Source organism: Nerophis lumbriciformis, linkage group LG03 (genome assembly GCF_033978685.3).
Source record: "Nerophis lumbriciformis linkage group LG03, RoL_Nlum_v2.1, whole genome shotgun sequence".
Classification (NCBI taxonomy): Eukaryota; Metazoa; Chordata; class Actinopteri; order Syngnathiformes; family Syngnathidae; genus Nerophis; species Nerophis lumbriciformis.
The window spans coordinates 69262501-69285584 of record NC_084550.2 but is presented as its reverse complement, the minus strand read 5'-3'; the positions used below and the strand labels follow the sequence as shown (position 1 = coordinate 69285584).

At 44.0% G+C, this 23084-nt stretch overlaps 1 protein-coding gene across 1 annotated transcript in view; it reads left to right on the top strand.

Annotated features, from left to right (window-relative positions):
- clstn2a (calsyntenin 2a) overlaps window positions 1-23084 on the top strand; it is a 628752-nt gene that overhangs the window by 434352 nt on the left and 171316 nt on the right. Inside the window, exons 4-5 of the mRNA XM_061941840.2 lie at window positions 9054-9165; window positions 18158-18254. Coding sequence (XP_061797824.2) covers window positions 9054-9165; window positions 18158-18254 — 209 coding nt within the window. The remainder of the gene's footprint in view (window positions 1-9053; window positions 9166-18157; window positions 18255-23084) is intronic.

Genomic DNA, 23084 nt, shown 5'->3' with positions numbered 1-23084 from the left:
TTTCGTCAGAAAACATGACTTTGGACCACTCAGCAGCAGTCCAGCTCTTTTTTTCCTTAGCCCAGGTGAGACGCTTTTCGCGCTGTTTCTTGGTCAACAGTGGCTTGACACGAGGTATGCGGCAGTTGAAACCCATGTCTTTCAAGCGTCTCTTGGTGGTGGATCTTGAAGCACTGACTCCAGCAGCTGTCCACTCCTTCTGAATCTCCCCCACATTTTTGAATGGGTTTTTTTTCACAATCTTGACCAGGGCGCGGTGATCCCTATCGCTTGTACACTTTTTCTGACCACAGTTTTTCCTTCCCTTTGCCTCTCCATTAATGTGTTTGGACACAGAGCTCTGAGAACAGCCAGCCTCTTCAGCAATAACCTTTTGTGTCTTTCCCTCCTTGTGCAATGTGTCGATGGTTGCCTTTTGGACAGCTGTCAAATCTGAAGTCTTCCCCATGTTTGTGTAGGCTTCAGAACTGGACTGAGAGACCATTTAAAGCCCTTTGCAGGTGTTTTGAGTTAATCAGCTGATTAGTTTGTGGCACCAGGTGTCTTCAAAATTTAACCCTTACACAATATTCTAATTTTGTGACACACGGAATTTTGGATTTTCATTTGTTGCCACTTCAAATCATCAAAATTAAATGAAATAAACATTTGAATGCATCAGTCTGTGTGCAATGAATAAATATAATGTACAAGTTACACCTTTTGAATGCAATTACTGAAATAAATCAAGTTTTTCTAAATATTCTAATTTACTGGCTTTTACCTGTATATGGGTGTGTGTATATACATATATTTTTTAATATTTTAAATATATTAAAGAAATATATATATATATATATATATATATATATATATATATATATATATATACACACACACACATATACTATATATATATATATATATATATATATATATATATATATATAAATATATATATACACACACACATATATATATATATGGGTGTGCGTATGTATTTATATTTTAAAAATATTAAAGAAATATATATATATACACACACATATACTATATATATATATATATATATATATATATATATATATATACACACACACACACATATATACTGTATGTGTATATATATATATATATATATATATATATATATATATAAACACACACACACACACATATATACTGTATGTATATATATATATATATATATATATATATATATATATATATATATATATATATATATATACTTTTTTTTAAATTCATTAATAATATAAACTTGTCAGCTTTTTGTCATTTCATGATGCCTTTATCTCTATTTTTACATTTTGAAATAGGGAGGTATTTTTTAAATTATTTATACATTTTTAAAAGTTTTATAGATTTATATGTAAACATTTATATGTATAAGGACCCCACAAGACCCCCCCTTTTTTTAACCCTTTGTGAGGATTGCCATTGAATCTTCATCCAAACGGATTTATGTGAGCGTCCGGTCGGTCGGCATCCCAGCGAGAGTGGAAATATTACAGTAAGTGTCTGTTTTATTCTGGTTTGTTATTGTTAGTGTGTACGTTTAGCACCTTGCAATGCTACATGATGCTATAGTGTCACAATGAAACTGCATCCATCACTCGGCTTCTAAAACTTATCGCTCATCCTCTTTGTGTTCAGGCTCAAAAATATAAGGTTCTGGGTCATCATTTTTCCAAAAAAGAATCATTGTTGGCTCTCACAAAGTCTGCTCGATTAGCATTGTTGTTGATGGGGAAGGGATCTGTGGTTCCTCCTCTACGTCTGTTTTTCTTTCAAAATTGATACTATTTATCGGCAAACTTTGGGAGTCTATAGGTGACATGAATCAGATATAAATGATGATATCTTCAATATAGAGGCAACTCGTTTATTCCACTCTACTGCCACTTTAAGACTTTCTAACTTAGAGTCCGTGTTATTGTGCTAAACAAGACTGAGAACTTCACTTCCCAACTGCAAAGTTGTCTTGGAGCTGCGCCAAAAAAAAAAAAAAAAAAATCCGTGCAAACTCACACAAAACAGATTTGATTTGATGCGAAGTGTGCAAATTGTCAAGTGATCTTCATCCAATTTGATTTGGTTCTTTCTCGTCTCGGTCTGACGGCGTCGTGACCTCCTTTGTGGAGCTGCCAGCGATTCTGTTTGCGGCACAAAAGGAACGCCGTCAGAACGGCGGCGCTTGTCATCCCCGCCATTAGAGCTGTCACGTGGCGCCATTGTTCCGTAACTGGGTGGGAGTCACTTATGAGGTGGGCACCAGGAACAAAACACAAGAACATGCGTTTGTATCAAAGCGATGAGGACAGCTACCAAGTGAGTCACTCACTTAGAAACGCTATTTGTCACCACCATTTACCATATTTGTCAGACTATCAGGCGCACGAAAAAGTATTTTCATTTTCTCAAAAATCGACAGTGCGCCTAATGTACAAACCCCGTTTCCATATGAGTTGGGAAATGGTGTTAGATGTAAATATAAACGGAATACAATGATTTGCAAATCCTTTTCAACTCATATTCAGTTGAATATGCTACAAAGACAAGATATTTGATGTTCAAACTCATAAACTTTTTTTTTTTTTTTTGCAAATAATCATTAACTTAGAATTTCATGGCTGCAACACGTGACAAAGTAAAGTAAGGGCATGTTCACCACTGTGTTACATCACCTTTTCTTTTAACAACACTCAGTTGACGTTTGGGAACTGAGGAGACACATTTTTGAAGCTTCTCAGGTGGAATTCTTTCCCATTCTTGCTTGATGTACAGCTTAAGTTGTTCAACAGTCCGGGGGTCTCCGTTGTGCTATTTTAGGCTTCATATTTTCAATGGGAGACAGGTCTGGACTACAGGCAGGCCAGTCTAGTACCCGCACTCTTTTACTATGAAGCCACGTTGATGTAACACGTGGCTTGGCATTGTCTTGCTGAAATAAGCAGGGGCGCCCATGGTAACGTTGCTTGGATGGCAACATATGTTGCTCCAAAACCTGTATGTACCTTTCAGCATTAATGGCGCCTTCACAGATGTGTAAGTTACCCACGTCTTGGGCACTAATACACCCCCATACCATCACACATGCTGCCTTTTACACTTTGCGCCTATAACAATCCGGATGGTTCTTTTCCTCTTTGGTCCGGAGGACACGACGTCCACAGTTTCCAAAAACAATTTGAAATGTGGACTCGTTGGGCCACAGAACACTTTTCCACTTTGTATCAGTCCATCTTAGATGAGCTCAGGCCCAGCGAAGCCGAAGGCCTTTCTGGGTGTTGTTGATAAACGTTTTTCGCCTTGCATAGGAGAGTTCTAACTTGCACTTACAGATGTAGCGACCAACTGTAGTTACTGACAGTGGGTTTCTGGAGTGTTCCTGAGCCCATGTGGTGATATCCTTTACACACTGATGTGGCTTGTTGATGCAGTACAGCCTGAGGGATTGAAGGTCACGGGCTTAGCTGCTTACGTGCAGTGATTTCTCCAGATTCTCTGAACCCTTTGATGATATTACGGAGCGTAGATGGTGAAATCCCTAAATTCCTTGCAATAGCTGGTTGAGAAAGGTTTTTCTTAAACTGTTCAACAATTTGCTCACGCATTTTGTTGACAAAGTGGTGACCCTTGCCCCATCCTTGTTTGTGAATGACTGAGCATTTCATGGAATCTACTTTTATACCCAATCATGGCACCCACCTGTTCCCAATTAGCCTGTTCACCTGTGGGATGTTCCAAATAAGTGTTTGATGAGCATTCCTCAACTTTATCAGTATTTATTGCCACCTTTCCCAACTTCTTTGTCACGTGTCGCTGGCATCAAATTCTAAAGTTAATGATTATTTGCAAAAAAGTTGAACATCAAATATGTTGTCTTTGTAGCATATTCAACTGAATATGGGTTGAAAATGATTTGCAAATCATTGTATTCCGTTTATATTTACATCTAACACAATTTCCCAACTCATATGGAAACGGGGTTTGTCGTAACATAACGTGTTGTTTATTCTTTAAAAAGTAATAAGTTAGCCGTTACTATGTAATAGCTATCTTTGTTCTTTGTGTTTATGAATGTTAGGTTTATATCCTCACGCTTGTGCATGGAATGGATGGAGCTTCTCCTTGCAGCTTTACTACAGTATTTTAGTCCACATGGGTTTGGGTGGAGGCACTTTTAAACCGGGTTGTAGTTAAACATTTGACACACCGAGCGAGCAACAGAGAGGAGCTATCCTTGAGATGAGTGATAAAGTCCCTACAAGGAGAGATACAGGTTCTCAGGCAAATTGGTGTATGTGTAAATAAAAGTGTTGGTAATAACAGCGTTATACAAGCTGACGTTTGATCGCATTATTTAATAGTTAGAATGCATTAAAAAAAAAAAAAAAAAATCCATCCGTGGTCATGTCTTTCATAATTATTGGGAATGACATTCCCCAAAAAGTGCAGTTCCCCTTTAAGTATGATCAAGCACACATTGATGACTCAATCTATGTGCTTTATTTTGTTAAGTCCATCCATCCATCTTCTTCCGCTTATCCGAGGTCGGGTCGCGGGGGCAGCAGCCTAAGCAGAGAAGCCCAGACTTCCCTCTCCCCAGCCACTTCGTCCAGCTCCTCCCGGGAGATCCCGAGGCGTTCCCAGGCCAGCCGGGAGACATAGTCTTCCCAGCGTGTCCTGGGTCTTCCCCGTGGCCTCCTACCGAACACCTCCCTAGGGAGGCGTTCGGGTGGCAAATGTCTTCATAAAAAACAATGTCCATCCATCCATCTTCTTCCGCTTATCCGAGGTCGGGTCGCGGGGGCAGCAGCCTAAGCAGGGAAGCCCAGACTTCCCTCTCCCCAGCCACTTCGTCCAGCTCTTCCTGTGGGACCCCGAGGCGTTCCCAGGCCAACCAGGAGACATAGTCTTCCCAACGTGTCCTGGGTCTTCCCCGCGGCCTCCTACCGGTCGGACGTGCCCTAAACACCTCCCTAGGGAGGCGTTCGGGTGGCATCCTGACCAGATGCCCGAACCACCTCATCTGGCTCCTCTCGATGTGGAGGAGCAGCGGCTTTACTTTGAGCTCCCCCCGGATGACAGAGCTTCTCACCCTATCTCTAAGGGAGAGCCCCGCCACCCGGCGGAGGAAACTCAATTCGGCCGCTTGTACCTGTGATCTTGTCCTTTCGGTCATAACCCAAAGCTCATGACCATAAGTGAGGATGGGAACGTAGATCAACCGGTAAATTGAGAGCTTTGCCTTCCGGCTCAGCTCCTTCTTCACCACAACGGATCGATACAGCGTCCGCATTACTGAAGACGCCGCACCGATCCGCCTGTCGATCTCACGATCCACTCTTCCCTCACTCGTGAACAAGAATCCCAGATACTTGAACTCCTCCACTTGGGGCAAGATCTCCTCCCCAACCCGGAGATGGCACTCCACCCTTTTCCGGGCGAGAACCATGGACTCGGACTTGGAGGTGCTGATTATCATCCCAGTCGCTTCACACTCGACTGCGAACCGATCCAGTGAGAGCTGAAGATCCTGGCCAGATGAAGCCATCAGGACCACATCATCTGCAAAAAGCAGAGACCTAATCCTGCAATCACCAAACCAGATCCCCTCAACACCCTGACTGAGCCTAGAAATTCTGTCCATAAAAGTTATGAACAGAATGGGTGACAACGGAGTTCAACCCTCACTGGAAACGTGTCCGACTTACTGCCGGCAATGCGAACCAAGCTCTGACACTGATCATACAGAGAGCGGACCACCACAATCAGACAGTCCGAAACCCCATACTCTCTGAGCACTCCCCACAGGACTTCCCGAGGGACACGGTCGAATGCCTTCTCCAAGTCCACAAAGCACATGTAGACTGGTTGGGCACACTCCCATGCACCCTCAAGGACCCTGCTGAGAGTATAGAGCTGGTCCACAGTTCCCCCGACCAGGACGAAAACCGCACTGTTCCTCCTGAATCCGAGGTTCGACTATCTGGCGTAGCCTCCTCTCCTGTACATCTGAATAGACCTTACCGGGAAGGCTGAGGAGTGTGATCCCACGGTAGTTGGAACACACCCTCCGGTTCCCCTTCTTAAAGAGAGGAACCACCACCTCAGTCTGCCAATCCAGAGGTACCGCCCCCGATGTCCATGCGATGCTGCAGAGTTAAGTGCGACTGCAAAATAAACCCACCATAGAGCCAAATAAAGCTTCCGGTAATATTCTAATCCAGGGGTTGGCAACCCAAAATGTTGAGAGAGCCATATTGGACCACAAATAACCTTATTTATATCCATTTGTGCTTGTCGTGGCGGTAATCCTAGAACCCGTTGGTGGACACCTGTGGTGAGGGATGCCGTCAAGCTGAAGAAGGAGTTCTATCGGGTTCTTTTGGCTAATAGGACTCCTGAGGCAGCGGACAGGTACCGACAGGCCAAGCGGTGTGCGGCTTCAGCGGTCGCAGAGGCAAAAACTCGGACATGGGAGGAGTTCGGGGAAGCCATGGAAAACGACTTCCGGACGGCTTCGAAGCAATTCTGGACCACCATCCGGCGCCTCAGGAAGAGGAAGCAGTGCACTGTCAACACCGTGTATGGCGAGAATGGTGTTCTGCTGACCTCGACTCCGGATGTTGTGGATCGGTGGAGGGAATACTTCGAAGACCTCCTCAATCCCACCAACACGTCTTCCTATGAGGAAGCAGTGCCTTGGGAGTCTGTGGTGGGCTCTCCTATTTCTGGGGCTGAGGTAGTTAAAAAGCTCCTCGGTGGCAAGGCCCCGGGGGTAGATGAGAACCGCCCGGAGTTCCTTAAGGCTCTGGATGCTGTGGGGCTGTCTTGGTTGACAAGACTCTGCAGCATCGCGTGGACATCGAGGGCGGTGCCTCTGGATTGGCAGACCGGGGTGGTGGTTCCTCTCTTTAAGAAGGGGAACCGGAGGGTGTGTTCTAACTGTCGTGGGATCACACTCCTCAGCCTTCCCGGTAAGGTCTATTCAGGTGTACTGGAGAGGAGGCTACGCCGGATAGTCGAACCTCGGATTCAGGAGGAACAGTGTGGTTTTCGTCCTGGTCGTGGAACTGTGGACCAGCTCTATACTCTTGGCAGGGTCCTTCAGGGTGCATGGGAGTTTGCCCAACCAGTCTACATGTGTTTTGTGGACTTGGAGAAGGCATTGGACCGTGTCCCTCGGGAAGTCCTGTGGGGAGTGCTCAGAGAGTATGGGGTATCGGACTGTCTGATTGTGGCAGTCCGCTCCCTGTATGCTCAGTGTCAGAGCTGGGTCCGCATTGCCGGTAGTAAGTCGGACACGTTTCCAGTGAGGGTTGGACTCCGCCAAGGCTGCCCTTTGTCACCGATTCTGTTCATAACTTTTATGGACAGAATTTCTAGGCGCAGTCAAGGCGTTGAGGGGATCTGGTTTGGTGGCTGCAGGATTAGGTCTCTGCTTTTTGCAGATGATGTGGTCCTGATGGCTTCATCTGGCCAGGATCTTCAGCTCTCACTGGATCGGTTCGCAGCCGAGTGTGAAGCGACTGGGATGAGAATCAGCACCTCCAAGTCCGAGTCCATGGTTCTCGCCCGGAAAAGGGTGGAGTGCCATCTCCAGGTTGGGGAGGAGATCTTGCCCCAAGTGGAGGAGTTCAAGTACCTCGGAGTCTTGTTCACGAGTGAGGGAAGAGTGGATCGTGAGATCGACAGGCGGATCGGTGCGGCGTCTTCAGTAATGCGGACGCTGTATCGACCGTTGTGGTGAAGAAGGAGCTGAGCCGGAAGGCAAAGCTCTCAATTTACCGGTCGATCTACGTTCCCATCCTCACCTATGGTCATGAGCTTTGGGTTATGACCGAAAGGACAAGATCACGGGTACAAGCGGCCGAAATGAGTTACCTCCGCCGGGTGGCAGGGCTCTCCCTTAGAGATAGGGTGAGAAGCTCTGCCATCCGGGGGGAGCTCAAAGTAAAGCCGCTGCTCCTCCACATCGAGAGAAGCCAGATGAGGTGCTTCGGGCATCTGGTCAGGATGCCACCCGAACACCTCCCTAGGGAGGTGTTTAGAGCACGTCCGACCGGTAGGAGGCCACGAGGAAGACCCAGGACACGTTGGGAAGACTATGTCTCCCGGCTGGCCTGGGAACGCCTCGGGATCCCCCGGGAGGAGCTGGACGAAGTGGCTGGGGAGAGGGAAGTCTGGGCTTCCCTGCTTAGGCTGCTGCCCCCGCGACCCGACCTCGGATAAGCGGAAGAAGATGGATGGATGGATGGACATGAATACACACGCAGTACAAATGAAAATAGTTGTTCCGACGTTGATTTTAGGTGTACTTTTTTGCGGCGCTGTCCTTCTGGATCTGCCCTCCTTTCGGCGGGGATCCCGACGCGGCGACGACTGCCGTCGAGGGGATAGCGCCTGTCGCCGTGGCGACTGACAGCGCCAGACGAGCGCTGACAACATCAAAGCCTCTGCAGCCTCCGCCGCGCACAACAAGCTGGGAAATGCTGCTGCTCAAAGTACGAACAGACAGCGGGAGGGAAATTTATGAGCTCGGGGATTTGGGATGAATTTCTCAGGTGGAAGATGAATGGTGTGTGTGTGTGTGTGTGTGTGTGTGTGTGTGTGTGTGTGTGTGTGTGTGTGTGTGTGTGTGTGTGTGCCTATGTGTGTCCTTATCACGGCATGACATTCTAAATAGGCCTCATTACGCTAATGTCATTAATTTGCCAGATGTGCTTCCTGGGATACAAGTTGCAGCCAAGGTCACTGGAAAAGAAAAACTGCTTCACGTGTCATCCGTGCTGCACTAATTCTCTCACATTGCTTTGTTTGGCTTGTATTACCTAATGTTATTTTTAACTGTCATTAAGGCTTCTTTAGATAGAGCGAGACAGGTTTTAATGAAGTTTGATCATCTCTAACGGATTCCTCTTCTTCCATCCATCTCCGGGCTTCCTGTTGTTTTTCTCCATCCATCACCCCCAAACTACCCGTCTCTCTGCTTGTCCCTGAGGTTTCTCCTTCATTTCCTCTCTTTCTCTTTCTGCCTCCCCTCACAGGGCTGTGGTTCACGTTCAGGTGGACGACGTCAACGAGTTCTGCCCGCTGTTTCGGGAGCCGCGCTATAAGTCTTCAGTGGTTGAAGGCAAGATCTATGACAGCATTCTGCAGGTATTTCCCCAACTCTGCGTCTCAATTATAATGCCTAAAGTGGGGGTGTCACACTTTTGCATTGGAGGCCACATCGCACTAGTGGCTGCAATCAGAGGGCCGATTTTAATTGACGTGGCGGACTACATTGAATGACATGGTGGGCCACTATAAATGAGATGGCGGGCCTACATTAATGACATGACAGGCCACATTAAATGACATGGCAAGCCACATTAAATGAGATGGCAGGCCACATTAAATGACATGGCGGGCCACATTAAATGACATGGCGGGCCACATAAAATGACATGGCGGGCCTCTTAATGACATGACAGGCTAAATTAAATGACATGATAGGCGACATTAAATGACATGACAGGCCACTATACATGACATGGCGGGCCACTTTAAATTAAATGGCGAGCCATATAATTTAATTGATATGTTGGGCCACAATAAATGACATGGCAGGCCACATTGAATGACATAGCGGACCACTTTAAATGATGTGACGGACCGCATTGAATGATGTGGCGGGCCACTTAAATGATGTGGCTGGCCACATTAAATTATATGGCAGGCCACATTAAGTGATATGGCGGGCCACGTTGAATGACATGGCGGGCCACATTGAATGACATGGCGGGCCACATAAATGACATAGCGGACCACTTTAAATGATGTGACGGACCACTTTAAATGATGTGGCGGGCCACATTGAATGACATGGTGGGCCACAATAAATGATATGGCGGGCCAGATTAAATGACATGACAGGCCATTTTAAATGACATGACAGGCCACATTTTAAATGACATGGCGGGCCTACATTAATGACATGACAGGCCACATTTAAGGACATAGCGGGCCAAGTAAATGAAATGGCGGGCCACTTTAATGACATGGCGGGCCATTTTAATGACATGGCGGGCCACATTAATGACAGGCCACAATAATGACATGACAGGCCACAATAATGACATGACAGGCCACAATAATGACATGACAGGCCACATTAATGACATGACAGGCCACTTCAAATGACATGACAGACCAATTTAAATGACATGACAGGCCAATTTAAATGACATGACAGGCCAAATTAAATGACATGACGGGCCACTTAAATGTCATGGCGAGCCACTTTAATTGAAATGGCAGGCCACATTGAATGACATGGCAGGCCACATTAAATGATATGGCGGGCCACATTAAATGACATGGCGGGCCACATTAAATGACATGGCGGGCCACTTAATGACATAGCGGACCACTTTAAATGATGTGACGGATCGCGTTGAATGATATGGCGGGCCACTTAATTGATGTGGCTGGCCACGTTAAATTATATGGCAGGCCACATTAAGTGATATGGCGGGCCACATTAAGTAATATGGCGGGCCACTTAAATGACATAGCGAACCACTTTAAATGATGTGACGGACCACTTTAAATGATGTGGCGGGCCACATTGAATGACATGGTGGGCCACAATAAATGATATGGCGGGCCAGATTAAATGACATGACAGGCCATGTTAAATGACATGACAGGCCATGTTAAATGACATGACAGGCCATGTTAAATGACATGACAGGCCATGTTAAATGACATGACAGGCCACATTTTAAATGACATGGCGGGCCTACATTAATGACATGACAGGCCACATTTAAGGACATAGCGGGCCAAATTAAATGACATGACGGGCCACTTAAATGTCATGGCGAGCCACTTTAATTGAAATGGCAGGCCACATTGAATGACATGGCGGGCCACTTAAATGACATAGCGGACCACTTTAAATGATGTGACGGATCACTTTAAATGATGTGGCGGGCCACATTGAATGACATGGTGGGCCACAATAAATGATATGGCGGGCCAGATTAAATGACATGACAGGCCATTTAAATGACATGACAGGCCACATTTTAAATGATATGGCGGGCCTACATTAATGACATGACAGGCCACATTTAAGGACATAGCGGGCCAAGTAAATGAAATGGCGGGCCACTTTAATGACATGGCGGGCCACTTTAATGACATGGCGGGCTACATTAATGACATGACAGGCCACAATAATGACATGACAGGCCACAATAATGACATGACAGGCCACATTAATGACATGACAGGCCACTTTAAATGACACGACAGACCAATTTAAATGACATGACAGGCCAATTTAAATGACATGACAGGCCAAATTAAATGACATGACAGGCCATTTTAAATGACATGACAGGCCACATTTTAAATGACATGGCGGGCCTACATTAATGACATGACAGGCCACATTTAAGGACATAGCGGGCCAAGTAAATGAAATGGCAGGCCACTTTAATGACATGGCGGGCCACTTTAATGACATGGCGGGCCACATTAATGACATGACAGGCCACAATAATGACATGACAGGCCACATTAATGACATGACAGGCCACTTTAAATGACACGACAGACCAATTTAAATGACATGACAGGCCAATTTAAATGACATGACAGGCCAAATTAAATGACATGACGGGCCACTTAAATGTCATGGCGAGCCACTTTAATTGAAATGGCAGGCCACATTGAATGACATGGCGGGCCACATTGAATGATACGGCGGGCCACATTGAATGACATGGTGTGCCACTTTAAATGACATGGTGGGCCACATGGAATGACATGGCGGGCCAAATTGAATGTCATGGCGGGCCACTATGAATGGCGTGCCACATTAATGACATGACGGGCCACATTGAATGACAAGATGGGCCACTTTGAATGACATGATGGGCCACATTGAATGACATGATGGGCCACTTTAAATGACATGATGGGCCACTTAAATGATATGGCGGGCCACATTGAATGACATGGCGAGCCACATTGAATGACATGGCGGGCCACATTGAATGACATGTTGGGCCACATTAAATGGTGTGCCACATTAATGATATGACGGGCCACATTGAATGACATGATGGGCCACATCAAATGATGTGGCAGACCACATTGGATGACATGGCGTACCACATTGAATGACATGGCGTGCCACATTGGAAGACATGGCGGGCCACAGTAAATTATATGGTGGGCCACATTAAATGACATGACGGGCCACATTAAATGACATGACGGACCACATTAAATGACATGATGGACCACATTAAATGATGTGGTGGACCACATTAAGTGACGTGGTGGACCACATTAAATGATGTGACAGACCACATTAAATGACGTGGCAGGCCACATTAAATTATGTGGTGGACCACATTAAATTACATGACGGACCACATTAAATGACGTGATGGACCACATTAAATGATGTGGCTGACCACACATGACGGACCACATTAAATGACGTGATTGACCACGTTAAATGATGTGGTGGACCACATTAAATTACATGACGGATGTTACAAATATAGAACTTGGAGACAAGCAATTTCGACATAAATGGATTGCTTACCCAAAATCAACAGGAAACGCCCCCGCCAGCTGGACCAGACTTGGTAACAGACAACATAGATGACTATTTTTGGACAAATGAGGATTCACAACCTTATATTTTTGAAGCTGAGTATACTGCTGCAAATAGAAGAGAGCACGAAGGAAGAGTGAGACGAGGTGAAAGCGATTTTGATGTTATAAATATGGAACTTGGAGACAAGCTATTTCGACATAAATGGAGTGCTTACCCAAAATCAACAGGAAACGCCCCCGCCAGCTGGACCAGACTTGGTAACAGACAACATAGATGACTATTTTTGGACAAATGAGGATTCACAACCTTATATTTTTGAAGCTGAGTATACTGCTGCTTATAGAAGCGAGCACGAAGGACGAGTGAGACGAGGTGAACGATTTTGATGTTACAAATATAGAACTTGGAGACAAGCTATTTCGACATAAATGGATTGCTTACCCAAAATCAACAGGAAACGCCCCCGCCAGCTGGACCAGACTTGGTAACAGACAACATAGATGACTATTTTTGGACAAATGAGGATTCACAACCTTATATTTTTGAAGCTGAGTATACTGCTGCTTATAGAAGCGAGCACAAAGGACGAGTGAGACGAGGTGAAAGCGATTTTGATGTTATAAAGATGGAACTTGGGAACAAGCTATTTCGATCTAAATGGATTGCTTACCCAAAATCAACAGGAAACGCCCCCGCCGGCTGGACCAGACTTGGTAACAGACAACATAGATGACTATTTTTGGACGAATGAAGATTCACAACCTTATATTTTTGAAGCTGAGTATACTGCTGCTTATAGAAGCGAGCACGAAGGACGAGTGAGACGAGGTGAAAGCGGTTTTGATGTTATAAATATGGAACTTGGAGACAAGCTTTTTCGACATAAATGGAGTGCTTACCCAAAATCAACAGGAAACGCCCCCGCCAGCTGGACCAGACTTGGTAACAGACAACATAGATGACTATTTTTGGACGAATGAAGATTCACAACCTTATATTTTTGAAGCTGAGTATACTGCTGCTTATAGAAGCGAGCACGAAGGACGAGTGAGACGAGGTGAAAGCGGTTTTGATGTTTTAAATATGGAACTTGGAGACAAGCTATTTCGACATAAATGGAGTGCTTACCCAAAATCAACAGGAAACGCCCCCGCCAGCTGGACCAGACTTGGTAACAGACAACATAGATGACTATTTTTGGACAAATCAGGATTCACAACCTTATATTTTTGAAGCTGAGTATACTGCTGCTTATAGAAGCGAGGACGAGTGAGACGAGGTGAAAGCGATTTTGATGTTATAAATATGGAACTTGGAGACAAGCTATTTCGACATAAATGGATTGCTTACCCAAAATCAACAGAAAACGCCCCCGCCAGCTGGACCAGACTTGGTAACAGACATCATAGATGACTATTTTTGGACAAATGAGGATTCACAACCTTATATTTTTGAAGCTGAGTATACTGCTGCTTATAGAAGCGAGCACAAAGGACGAGTGAGACGAGGTGAACGATTTTGATGTTACAAATATAGAACTTGGAGACAAGCAATTTCGACATAAATGGATTGCTTACCCAATCAAATATAGAACTTGGAGACAAGCAATTTCGACATAAATGGATTGCTTACCCAAAATCAACAGGAAACGCCCCCGCCGGCTGGACCAGACTTGGTAACAGACAACATAGATGACTATTTTTGGACGAATGAAGATTCACAACCTTATATTTTTGAAGCTGAGTGTACTGCTGCTTATAGAAGCGAGCACGAAGGACGAGTGAGATGAGGTGAAAGCGATTTTGATGTTACAAATATAGAACTTGGAGACAAGCTATTTCGACATAAATGGATTGCTTACCCAAAATCAACAGGAAACGCCCCCGCCAGCTGGACCAGACTTGGTAACAGACAACATAGATGACTATTTTTGGACAAATGAGGATTCACAACCTTATATTTTTGAAGCTGAGTATACTGCTGCTTATAGAAGCGAGCACAAAGGACGAGTGAGACGAGGTGATAGCGATTTTGAAGTTACAAATATAGAACTTGGAGACAAGCTATTTCGACATAAATGGATTGCTTACCCAAAATCAACAGAAAACGCCCCCGCCAGCTGGACCAGACTTGGTAACAGACAACATAGATGACTACTTTTGGACAAATGAGGATTCACAACCTTATATTTTTGAAGCTGAGTGTACTGCTGCTTATAGAAGCGAGCACGAAGGACGAGTGAGACGAGGTGAAAGCGATTTTGATGTTATAAATATGGAACTTGGAGACAAGCTATTTCCACATAAATGGAGTGCTTACCCAAAATCAACAGGAAACGCCCCCGCCAGCTGGACCAGACTTGGTAACAGACAACATAGATGACTATTTTTGGACAAATGAGGATTCACAACCTTATATTTTTGAAGCTGAGTATACTGCTGCAAATAGAAGAGAGCACGAAGGAAGAGTGAGACGAGGTGAAAGCGATTTTGATGTTATAAATATGGAACTTGGAGACAAGCTATTTCGACATAAATGGAGTGCTTACCCAAAATCAACAGGAAACGCTCCCGCCAGCTGGACCAGACTTGGTAACAGACAACATAGATGACTATTTTTGGACAAATGAGGATTCACAACCTTATATTTTTGAAGCTGAGTATACTGCTGCTTATAGAAGCGAGCACGAAGGACGAGTGAGATGAGGTGAAAGCGATTTTGATGTTACAAATATAGAACTTGGAGACAAGCTATTTCGACATAAATGGATTGCTTACCCAAAATCAACAGGAAACGCCCCCGCCGGCTGGACCAGACTTGGTAACAGACAACATAGATGACTATTTTTGGACGAATGAAGATTCACAACCTTATATTTTTGAAGCTGAGTGTACTGCTGCTTATAGAAGCGAGCACGAAGGACGAGTGAGACGAGGTGAACGATTTTGATGTTACAAATATAGAACTTGGAGACAAGCTATTTCGACATAAATGGATTGCTTACCCAAAATCAACAGGAAACGCCCCCGCCAGCTGGACCAGACTTGGTAACAGACAACATAGATGACTATTTTTGGACAAATGAGGATTCACAACCTTATATTTTTGAAGCTGAGTATACTGCTGCTTATAGAAGCGAGCACGAAGGACGAGTGAGACGAGGTGAAAGCGATTTTGATGTTACAAATATAGAACTTGGAGACAAGCAATTTCGACATAAATGGATTGCTTACCCAAAATCAACAGGAAACGCCCCCGCCGGCTGGACCAGACTTGGTAACAGACAACATAGATGACTATTTTTGGACGAATGAAGATTCACAACCTTATATTTTTGAAGCTGAGTATACTGCTGCTTATAGAAGCGAGCACGAAGGACGAGTGAGATGAGGTGAAAGCGATTTTGATGTTACAAATATAGAACTTGGAGACAAGCTATTTCGACATAAATGGATTGCTTACCCAAAATCAACAGGAAACGCCCCCGCCGGCTGGACCAGACTTGGTAACAGACAACATAGATGACTATTTTTGGACGAATGAAGATTCACAACCTTATATTTTTGAAGCTGAGTGTACTGCTGCTTATAGAAGCGAGCACGAAGGACGAGTGAGATGAGGTGAAAGCGATTTTGATGTTACAAATATAGAACTTGGAGACAAGCTATTTCGACATAAATGGATTGCTTGCCCAAAATCAACAGAAAACGCCCCCGCCAGCTGGACCAGACTTGGTAACAGACAACATAGATGACTACTTTTGGACAAATGAGGATTCACAACCTTATATTTTTGAAGCTGAGTATACTGCTGCTTATAGAAGCGAGCACGAAGGACGAGTGAGACGAGGTGAAAGCGATTTTGATGTTACAAATATAGAACTTGGAGACAAGCTATTTCGACATAAATGGATTGCTTGCCCAAAATCAACAGAAAACGCCCCCGCCAGCTGGACCAGACTTGGTAACAGACAACATAGATGACTACTTTTGGACAAATGAGGATTCACAACCTTATATTTTTGAAGCTGAGTATACTGCTGCTTATAGAAGCGAGCACGAAGGACGAGTGAGACGAGGTGAACGATTTTGATGTTACAAATATAGAACTTGGAGACAAGCTATTTCGACATAAATGGATTGCTTACCCAAAATCAACAGGAAACGCCCCCGCCAGCTGGACCAGACTTGGTAACAGACAACATAGATGACTATTTTTGGACAAATGAGGATTCACAACCTTATATTTTTGAAGCTGAGTATACTGCTGCTTATAGAAGCGAGCACGAAGGACGAGTGAGACGAGGTGAAAGCGATTTTGATGTTACAAATATAGAACTTGGAGACAAGCAATTTCGACATAAATGGATTGCTTACCCAAAATCAACAGGAAACGCCCCCGCCGGCTGGACCAGACTTGGTAACAGACAACATAGATGACTATTTTTGGACGAATGAAGATTCACAACCTTATATTTTTGAAGCTGAGTGTACTGCTGCTTATAGAAGCGAGCACGAAGGACGAGTGAGATGAGGTGAAAGCGATTTTGATGTTACAAATATAGAACTTGGAGACAAGCTATTTCGACATAAATGGATTGCTTACCCAAAATCAACAGGAAACGCCCCCGCCGGCTGGACCAGACTTGGTAACAGACAACATAGATGACTATTTTTGGACGAATGAAGATTCACAACCTTATATTTTTGAAGCTGAGTGTACTGCTGCTTATAGAAGCGAGCACGAAGGACGAGTGAGATGAGGTGAAAGCGATTTTGATGTTACAAATATAGAACTTGGAGACAAGCTATTTCGACATAAATGGATTGCTTGCCCAAAATCAACAGAAAACGCCCCCGCCAGCTGGACCAGACTTGGTAACAGACAACATAGATGACTACTTTTGGACAAATGAGGATTCACAACCTTATATTTTTGAAGCTGAGTATACTGCTGCTTATAGAAGCGAGCACGAAGGACGAGTGAGACGAGGTGATAGCGATTTTGAAGTTACAAATATAGAACTTGGAGACAAGCTATTTCGACATAAATGGATTGCTTACCCAAAATAAACAGAAAACGCCCCCGCCAGCTGGACCAGACTTGGTAACAGACAACATAGATGACTACTTTTGGACAAATGAGGATTCACAACCTTATATTTTTGAAGCTGAGTATACTGCTGCTTATAGAAGCGAGCACGAAGGACGAGTGAGACGAGGTGAAAGCGATTTTGATGTTATAAATACGGAACTTGGAGACAAGCTATTTCCACATAAATGGAGTGCTTACCCAAAATCAACAGGAAACGCCCCCACCATATTATACTGATCCTGATATTGAAGTGATGTCATGCAGTTCCCCTTTAAATAAGGTCCAAAGGTAAACATTGGCAGTGTCGCAGTCTTATGAAAGTTGAGTATGTGCCCCCAAAAAGTCACTGCGGTCCTTTTTGTCGGTATTGCATTGTGGCCTGGAGGTCTTAAAGGTTCCCTGTGTGTGTGTTGTTGTTTTTTTGCGTCACAGGTGGAGGCCTGGGACCAGGACTGTTCTCCACAGTACAGTCAGATCTGCAACTACGACATTGTCACAGCGGGCACACCTTTTGCCATTGACCGCAATGGTGAGTACAGTATGTACAGTATACACCTCAATCTTTTCCACTAGAGAAGAGGTGGCTATTGATAATATTGATAGAAGTAACGTACAAAACCCAAAAGCAGTGAAGTTGTCACGTTGTGTAAATGGTAAATAAAAAGAGAATACAATGATTTGCAAATCTTTTTCAACTTATATTCAATTGAATAGACTGCAAAGACAAGATATTTCATGTTCACACTGAAAAAACTTGGCAAATAATCATTAACTTAGAATTTACTGGCAGCAACACATTGCAAAAAAGTTGCCACAGGGGCATTTTTACCACTGTGTTACATGGCCTTTCTTTTTAACAACACTCAGTAAACGTTTGGGAACTGAGGAGACACATTTTTGAAGCTTCTCAGGTGGAATTTTTTCCCATTCTTGCTTGATGTACAGCTTACGTTGTTCAACAGTCTCCGTTGTGCTATTTTAGGCTTCATAATGCGCCACACATTTTCAATGGGAGACAGGTCTGGACTACAGGCAGGCCAGTCTAGTACCCGCACTCTTTTACTATGAAGCCACGCAGTTGTAGCACGTGGCTTTGGCATTGTCTAGCTGAAATAAGCAGGGGCGTCCATGGTAACGTTGCTTGGATGGCAACATATGTTTCTCCAAAACCTGTATGTACCTTTCAGCATTAATGGTGCCTTCACAGATGTGTAAGTTACCCATGTCTTGGGCACTAATACACCCCCCATACCATCACAGATGCTGACTTTTGAACTATGCGCCTGTAACAATCCGGATGGTTCTTTTCCTCTTTGGTCCGGAGGACACGACGTCCACAGTTTCCAAAAACAATTTGAAATGTGGACTCGTCAGACCACAGAACACTTTTCCACTTTGTATCAGTCCATCTTAGATGAGCTCAGGCCCAGCGAAGCCGACGGCGTTTCTGGGTGTTGTTGATAAATGGTTTTCGCTTTACATAGTAGAGTTTTAACTCGCACTTACAGATGTGGCGACGGCTGCGTTGACCCTGGATCTCAGGAAACAGAGTGGACCGACACCAGCAGATGACATGGCACCCCAAACCATCACCCAACCATGCAAATTTTGCATTTTCTTTGGAAATCGAGGTCCCAGAGTCTGGAGGAAGACAGGAGAGGCACAGGATCCACGTTGCCTGAAGTCTAGTGTAAAGTTTCCACCATCTGTGATGGTTTGGGGTGCCATGTCATCTGCTGGTGTCGGTCCACTCTGTTTCCTGAGATCCAGGGTCAACGCAGCCGTCTACCAGCAAGTTTTAGAGCACTTCATGCTTCCTGCTGCTGACCTGCTCTATGGAGATGGAGATTTCAAGTTCCAACAGGACTTGGCGCCTGCACACAGCGCAAAATCTACCCGTGCCTGGTTTACGGACCATGGTATTTCTGTTCTAAATTGGCCCGCCAACTCCCCTGACCTTAGCCCCATAGAAAATCTGTGGGGTATTGTGAAAAGGAAGATGCAGAATGCCAGACCCAAAAACGCAGAAGAGTTGAAGGCCACTATCAGAGCAACCTGGGCTCTCATAACACCTGAGCAGTGCCAGAAACTCATCGACTCCATGCCACGCCGCATTAACGCAGTAATTGAGGCAAAAGGAGCTCCAACCAAGTATTGAGTATTGTACATGCTCATATTTTTCATTTTCATACTTTTCAGTTGGCCAACATTTCTAAAAATCCCTTTTTTGTATTAGCCTTAAGTAATATTCTAATTTTGTGACAGTCTGTGTGCAATGAATAAATATAATGTACAAGTTACACCTTTTGAATGCAATTACTGAAATAAATCAAGTTTTTCAAAATATTCTAATTTACTGGCTTTTACCTGTATGTATGTATGTATATATATATATATATATATATATATATATATATATATATATATATATATATATATAGATATATATATATATAAATAAATAAATAAATAAATATATATATATATATATATATATGAAATACTTGACTTGGTGAATTCTAGCTGTCAATATACTCCTCCCCTCTTAACCACGCCCTCAACCACGCCCTGCCCCACCCTCGACCACGCCCCCACCCCCCACCTCCCGAAATCGGAGGTCTCAAGGTTGGCAAGTATGGTTGAAAAGGATTCGCAAATCATTGAATTCTGTTTTTATTTACCTTTTACACAACGTGACAACGTCACTGGTTTTGGGTTTTGTACTTTTTTTATGAATTTTAGTCAGGTATTGTTGTCCTGTTGCCATATAACTACAGGCTGTATTTTCTGCACTTCCCATTCAAGGCCGTACAAAAATACCAGACTAATAATTCAATTAAAATGTGTGCATAGTTCATCACAGAAACTATGACAACAACAATGACCCTTAGTCCTAGTATTGCAGTTTATAGTGGCCAGAATAAACCAGCGCTAAGATCTATTACAGCTGTGTCTCTGCACACATCCCAGATAACCGCAGGACAAAATTCTGATTGATTTTTAGATTGTTTGCTATTCCGAGCATGTCCAAAGTTTCAGCTTTGGGCTATTTGCTTGCTCCTCCATGAACGTCCGTATCCACACAGTCTTGATAGGAGTTCAGTGTAATCCAAAGCAAAGAGGCTGGAGGGCTTACTGTGTGTGTGTGTGTGTGTGTGTGTGTGTGTGTGTGTGTGTGTGTGTGTGTGTGTGTGTGTGTGTGTGTCTCTCCTACTTCCTCTTGAGGGGTTCTTTTTTTTTTTTGGTTTCAGCAAATCTAAGAGACAAATCAAATTAAGTGGACCGACCCGTCAGAATAATTCTGAGTGTACACTTGATGTTAAATGGGGATAATAGTATCAGCCGCCACACTAAAGAGGCAGTCAGTGGACTTACTGTACATCCTTAGTGTACACCTGTGATGCTACACTCCCCAGCTACAAACCCCGTTTCCATATGAGTTGGGAAATTGTGTTAGATGTAAATATAAACGGAGTACAATTATTTTCAAATCCTTTTCAACCCATATTCAGTTGAATGTGCTACAAAGACAATATATTTGATGTTCAAACTGATGAACTTTATTTTTTTTAGAATTTCATGGGTGCAACACGTGCCAAAGTAGTTGGGAAAGGGCATGTTCACCACTGTGTTACATGGCCTTTCCTTTTAACAACACTCAGTAAACGTTTGGGAACTGAGGAGACACATTTTTGAAGCTTCTCAGGTGGAATTATTTCCCATTCTTGCTTGATGTACAGCTTAAGTTGTTCAACAGTCCGGGGGTCTCCGTTGTGCTATTTTAGGCTTCATAATGCGCCACACATTTTCTATGTCTGGACTACAAGCAGGCCAGTCTAGTACCCGCACTCTTTTACTATGAAGCCACGTTGATGTAACACGTGGCTTGGCATTGTCTTGCTGAAATAAGCAGGGGCGCCCATGGTAACGTTGCTTGGATGGCAACATATGTTGCTCCAAAACCTGTATGTGCCTTTCAGCATTAATGGTGCCTTCACAGATGTGTAAGTTACCCATGTCTTGGGCTCTAATACACCCCCATACCATCACACATGCTGGCTTTTACACTTTGCGCCTATAACAATCCGGATGGTTCTTTTCCTCTTTGGTCCGGAGGACACGACGTCCACAGTTTCCAAAAACAATTTGAAATGTGGACTCGTCAGGCCACAGAACACTTTTCCACTTTGTATCAGTCCATCTTAGATGAGCTCAGGCCCAGCGAAGCCAGCGGCGTTTCTGGGTGTTGTTGATAAACAGTTTTCGCCTTGCATAGGAGAGTTTTTTAACTTGCACTTACAGATGTAGCGACCAACTGTTGCTGACAGTGGGTTTCTGAAGTGTTCCTGAGCCCATGTGGTGATATCCTTTACACACTGATGTCGCTTGTTGATGCAGTACAGCCTGAGGGATGGAAGGTCACGGGCTTAGCTGCTTACGTGCAGTGATTTCTCCAGATTCTCTGAACCCTTTGATGTTATTACGGACCGTAGATGGTGAAATCCCTAAATTCCTTGCAATAGCTGGTTGAGAAAGGTTTTTCTTAAACTGTTTAACAATTTTTTCACGCATTTGTTGACAAAGTGGTGACCCTCGCCCCATCCTTGTTTGTGAATGACTGAGCATTTCATGGAATCTACTTTTATACCCAATCATGGCACCCACCTGTTCCCAATTTGCCTGCTCACCTGTGGGATGTTCCAAATAAGTGTTTGATGAGCATTCCTCAACTTTGTCAGTATTTATTGCCACCTTTCCCAACTTCTTTGTCACGTGTTGCTGGCATCAAATTCTAAAGTTAATGATTATTTGCAAAAAAAAAAAAATGTTTATGAGTTTGAACATCAAATATGTTGTCTTTGTAGCATATTCAACTGAATATGGGTTGAAAAGGATTTGCAAATCATTGTATTCCGTTTATATTTACATCTAACACAATTTCCCAACTCATATGGAAACGGGGTTTGTACATAAAGTTCAGCTTTGTTTTTATTTCAGTATGTCTACTTAAATTGTATTCTCTCCTTATTGGGTGAGGTCACCATTTACCATCGCTCATAGAGACTTTCCATATTACAGTGTAGTGTTGCCCAAAAAGTAGGGGTGTAACGGTACGTGTATTTGTATTGAACCGTTCCGGTTTGGTTCGGAGGTGTACCAAACGAGTTTCCACACGGACATATTAAGTAGCGTAACACACGTTGTGTAAACAATGCACACCGAGGCACTGACCATACGTCCTCTTTTCACCGGACATGTCCTCTTTTGCGGGGCTGTCCGGGCGGAGTTTCTTAAATGCCTCAAATGTCCGGCATTTTGAGTTAGGGTTGCGTGTATTTTCAATGTACGTTGAGGGTTA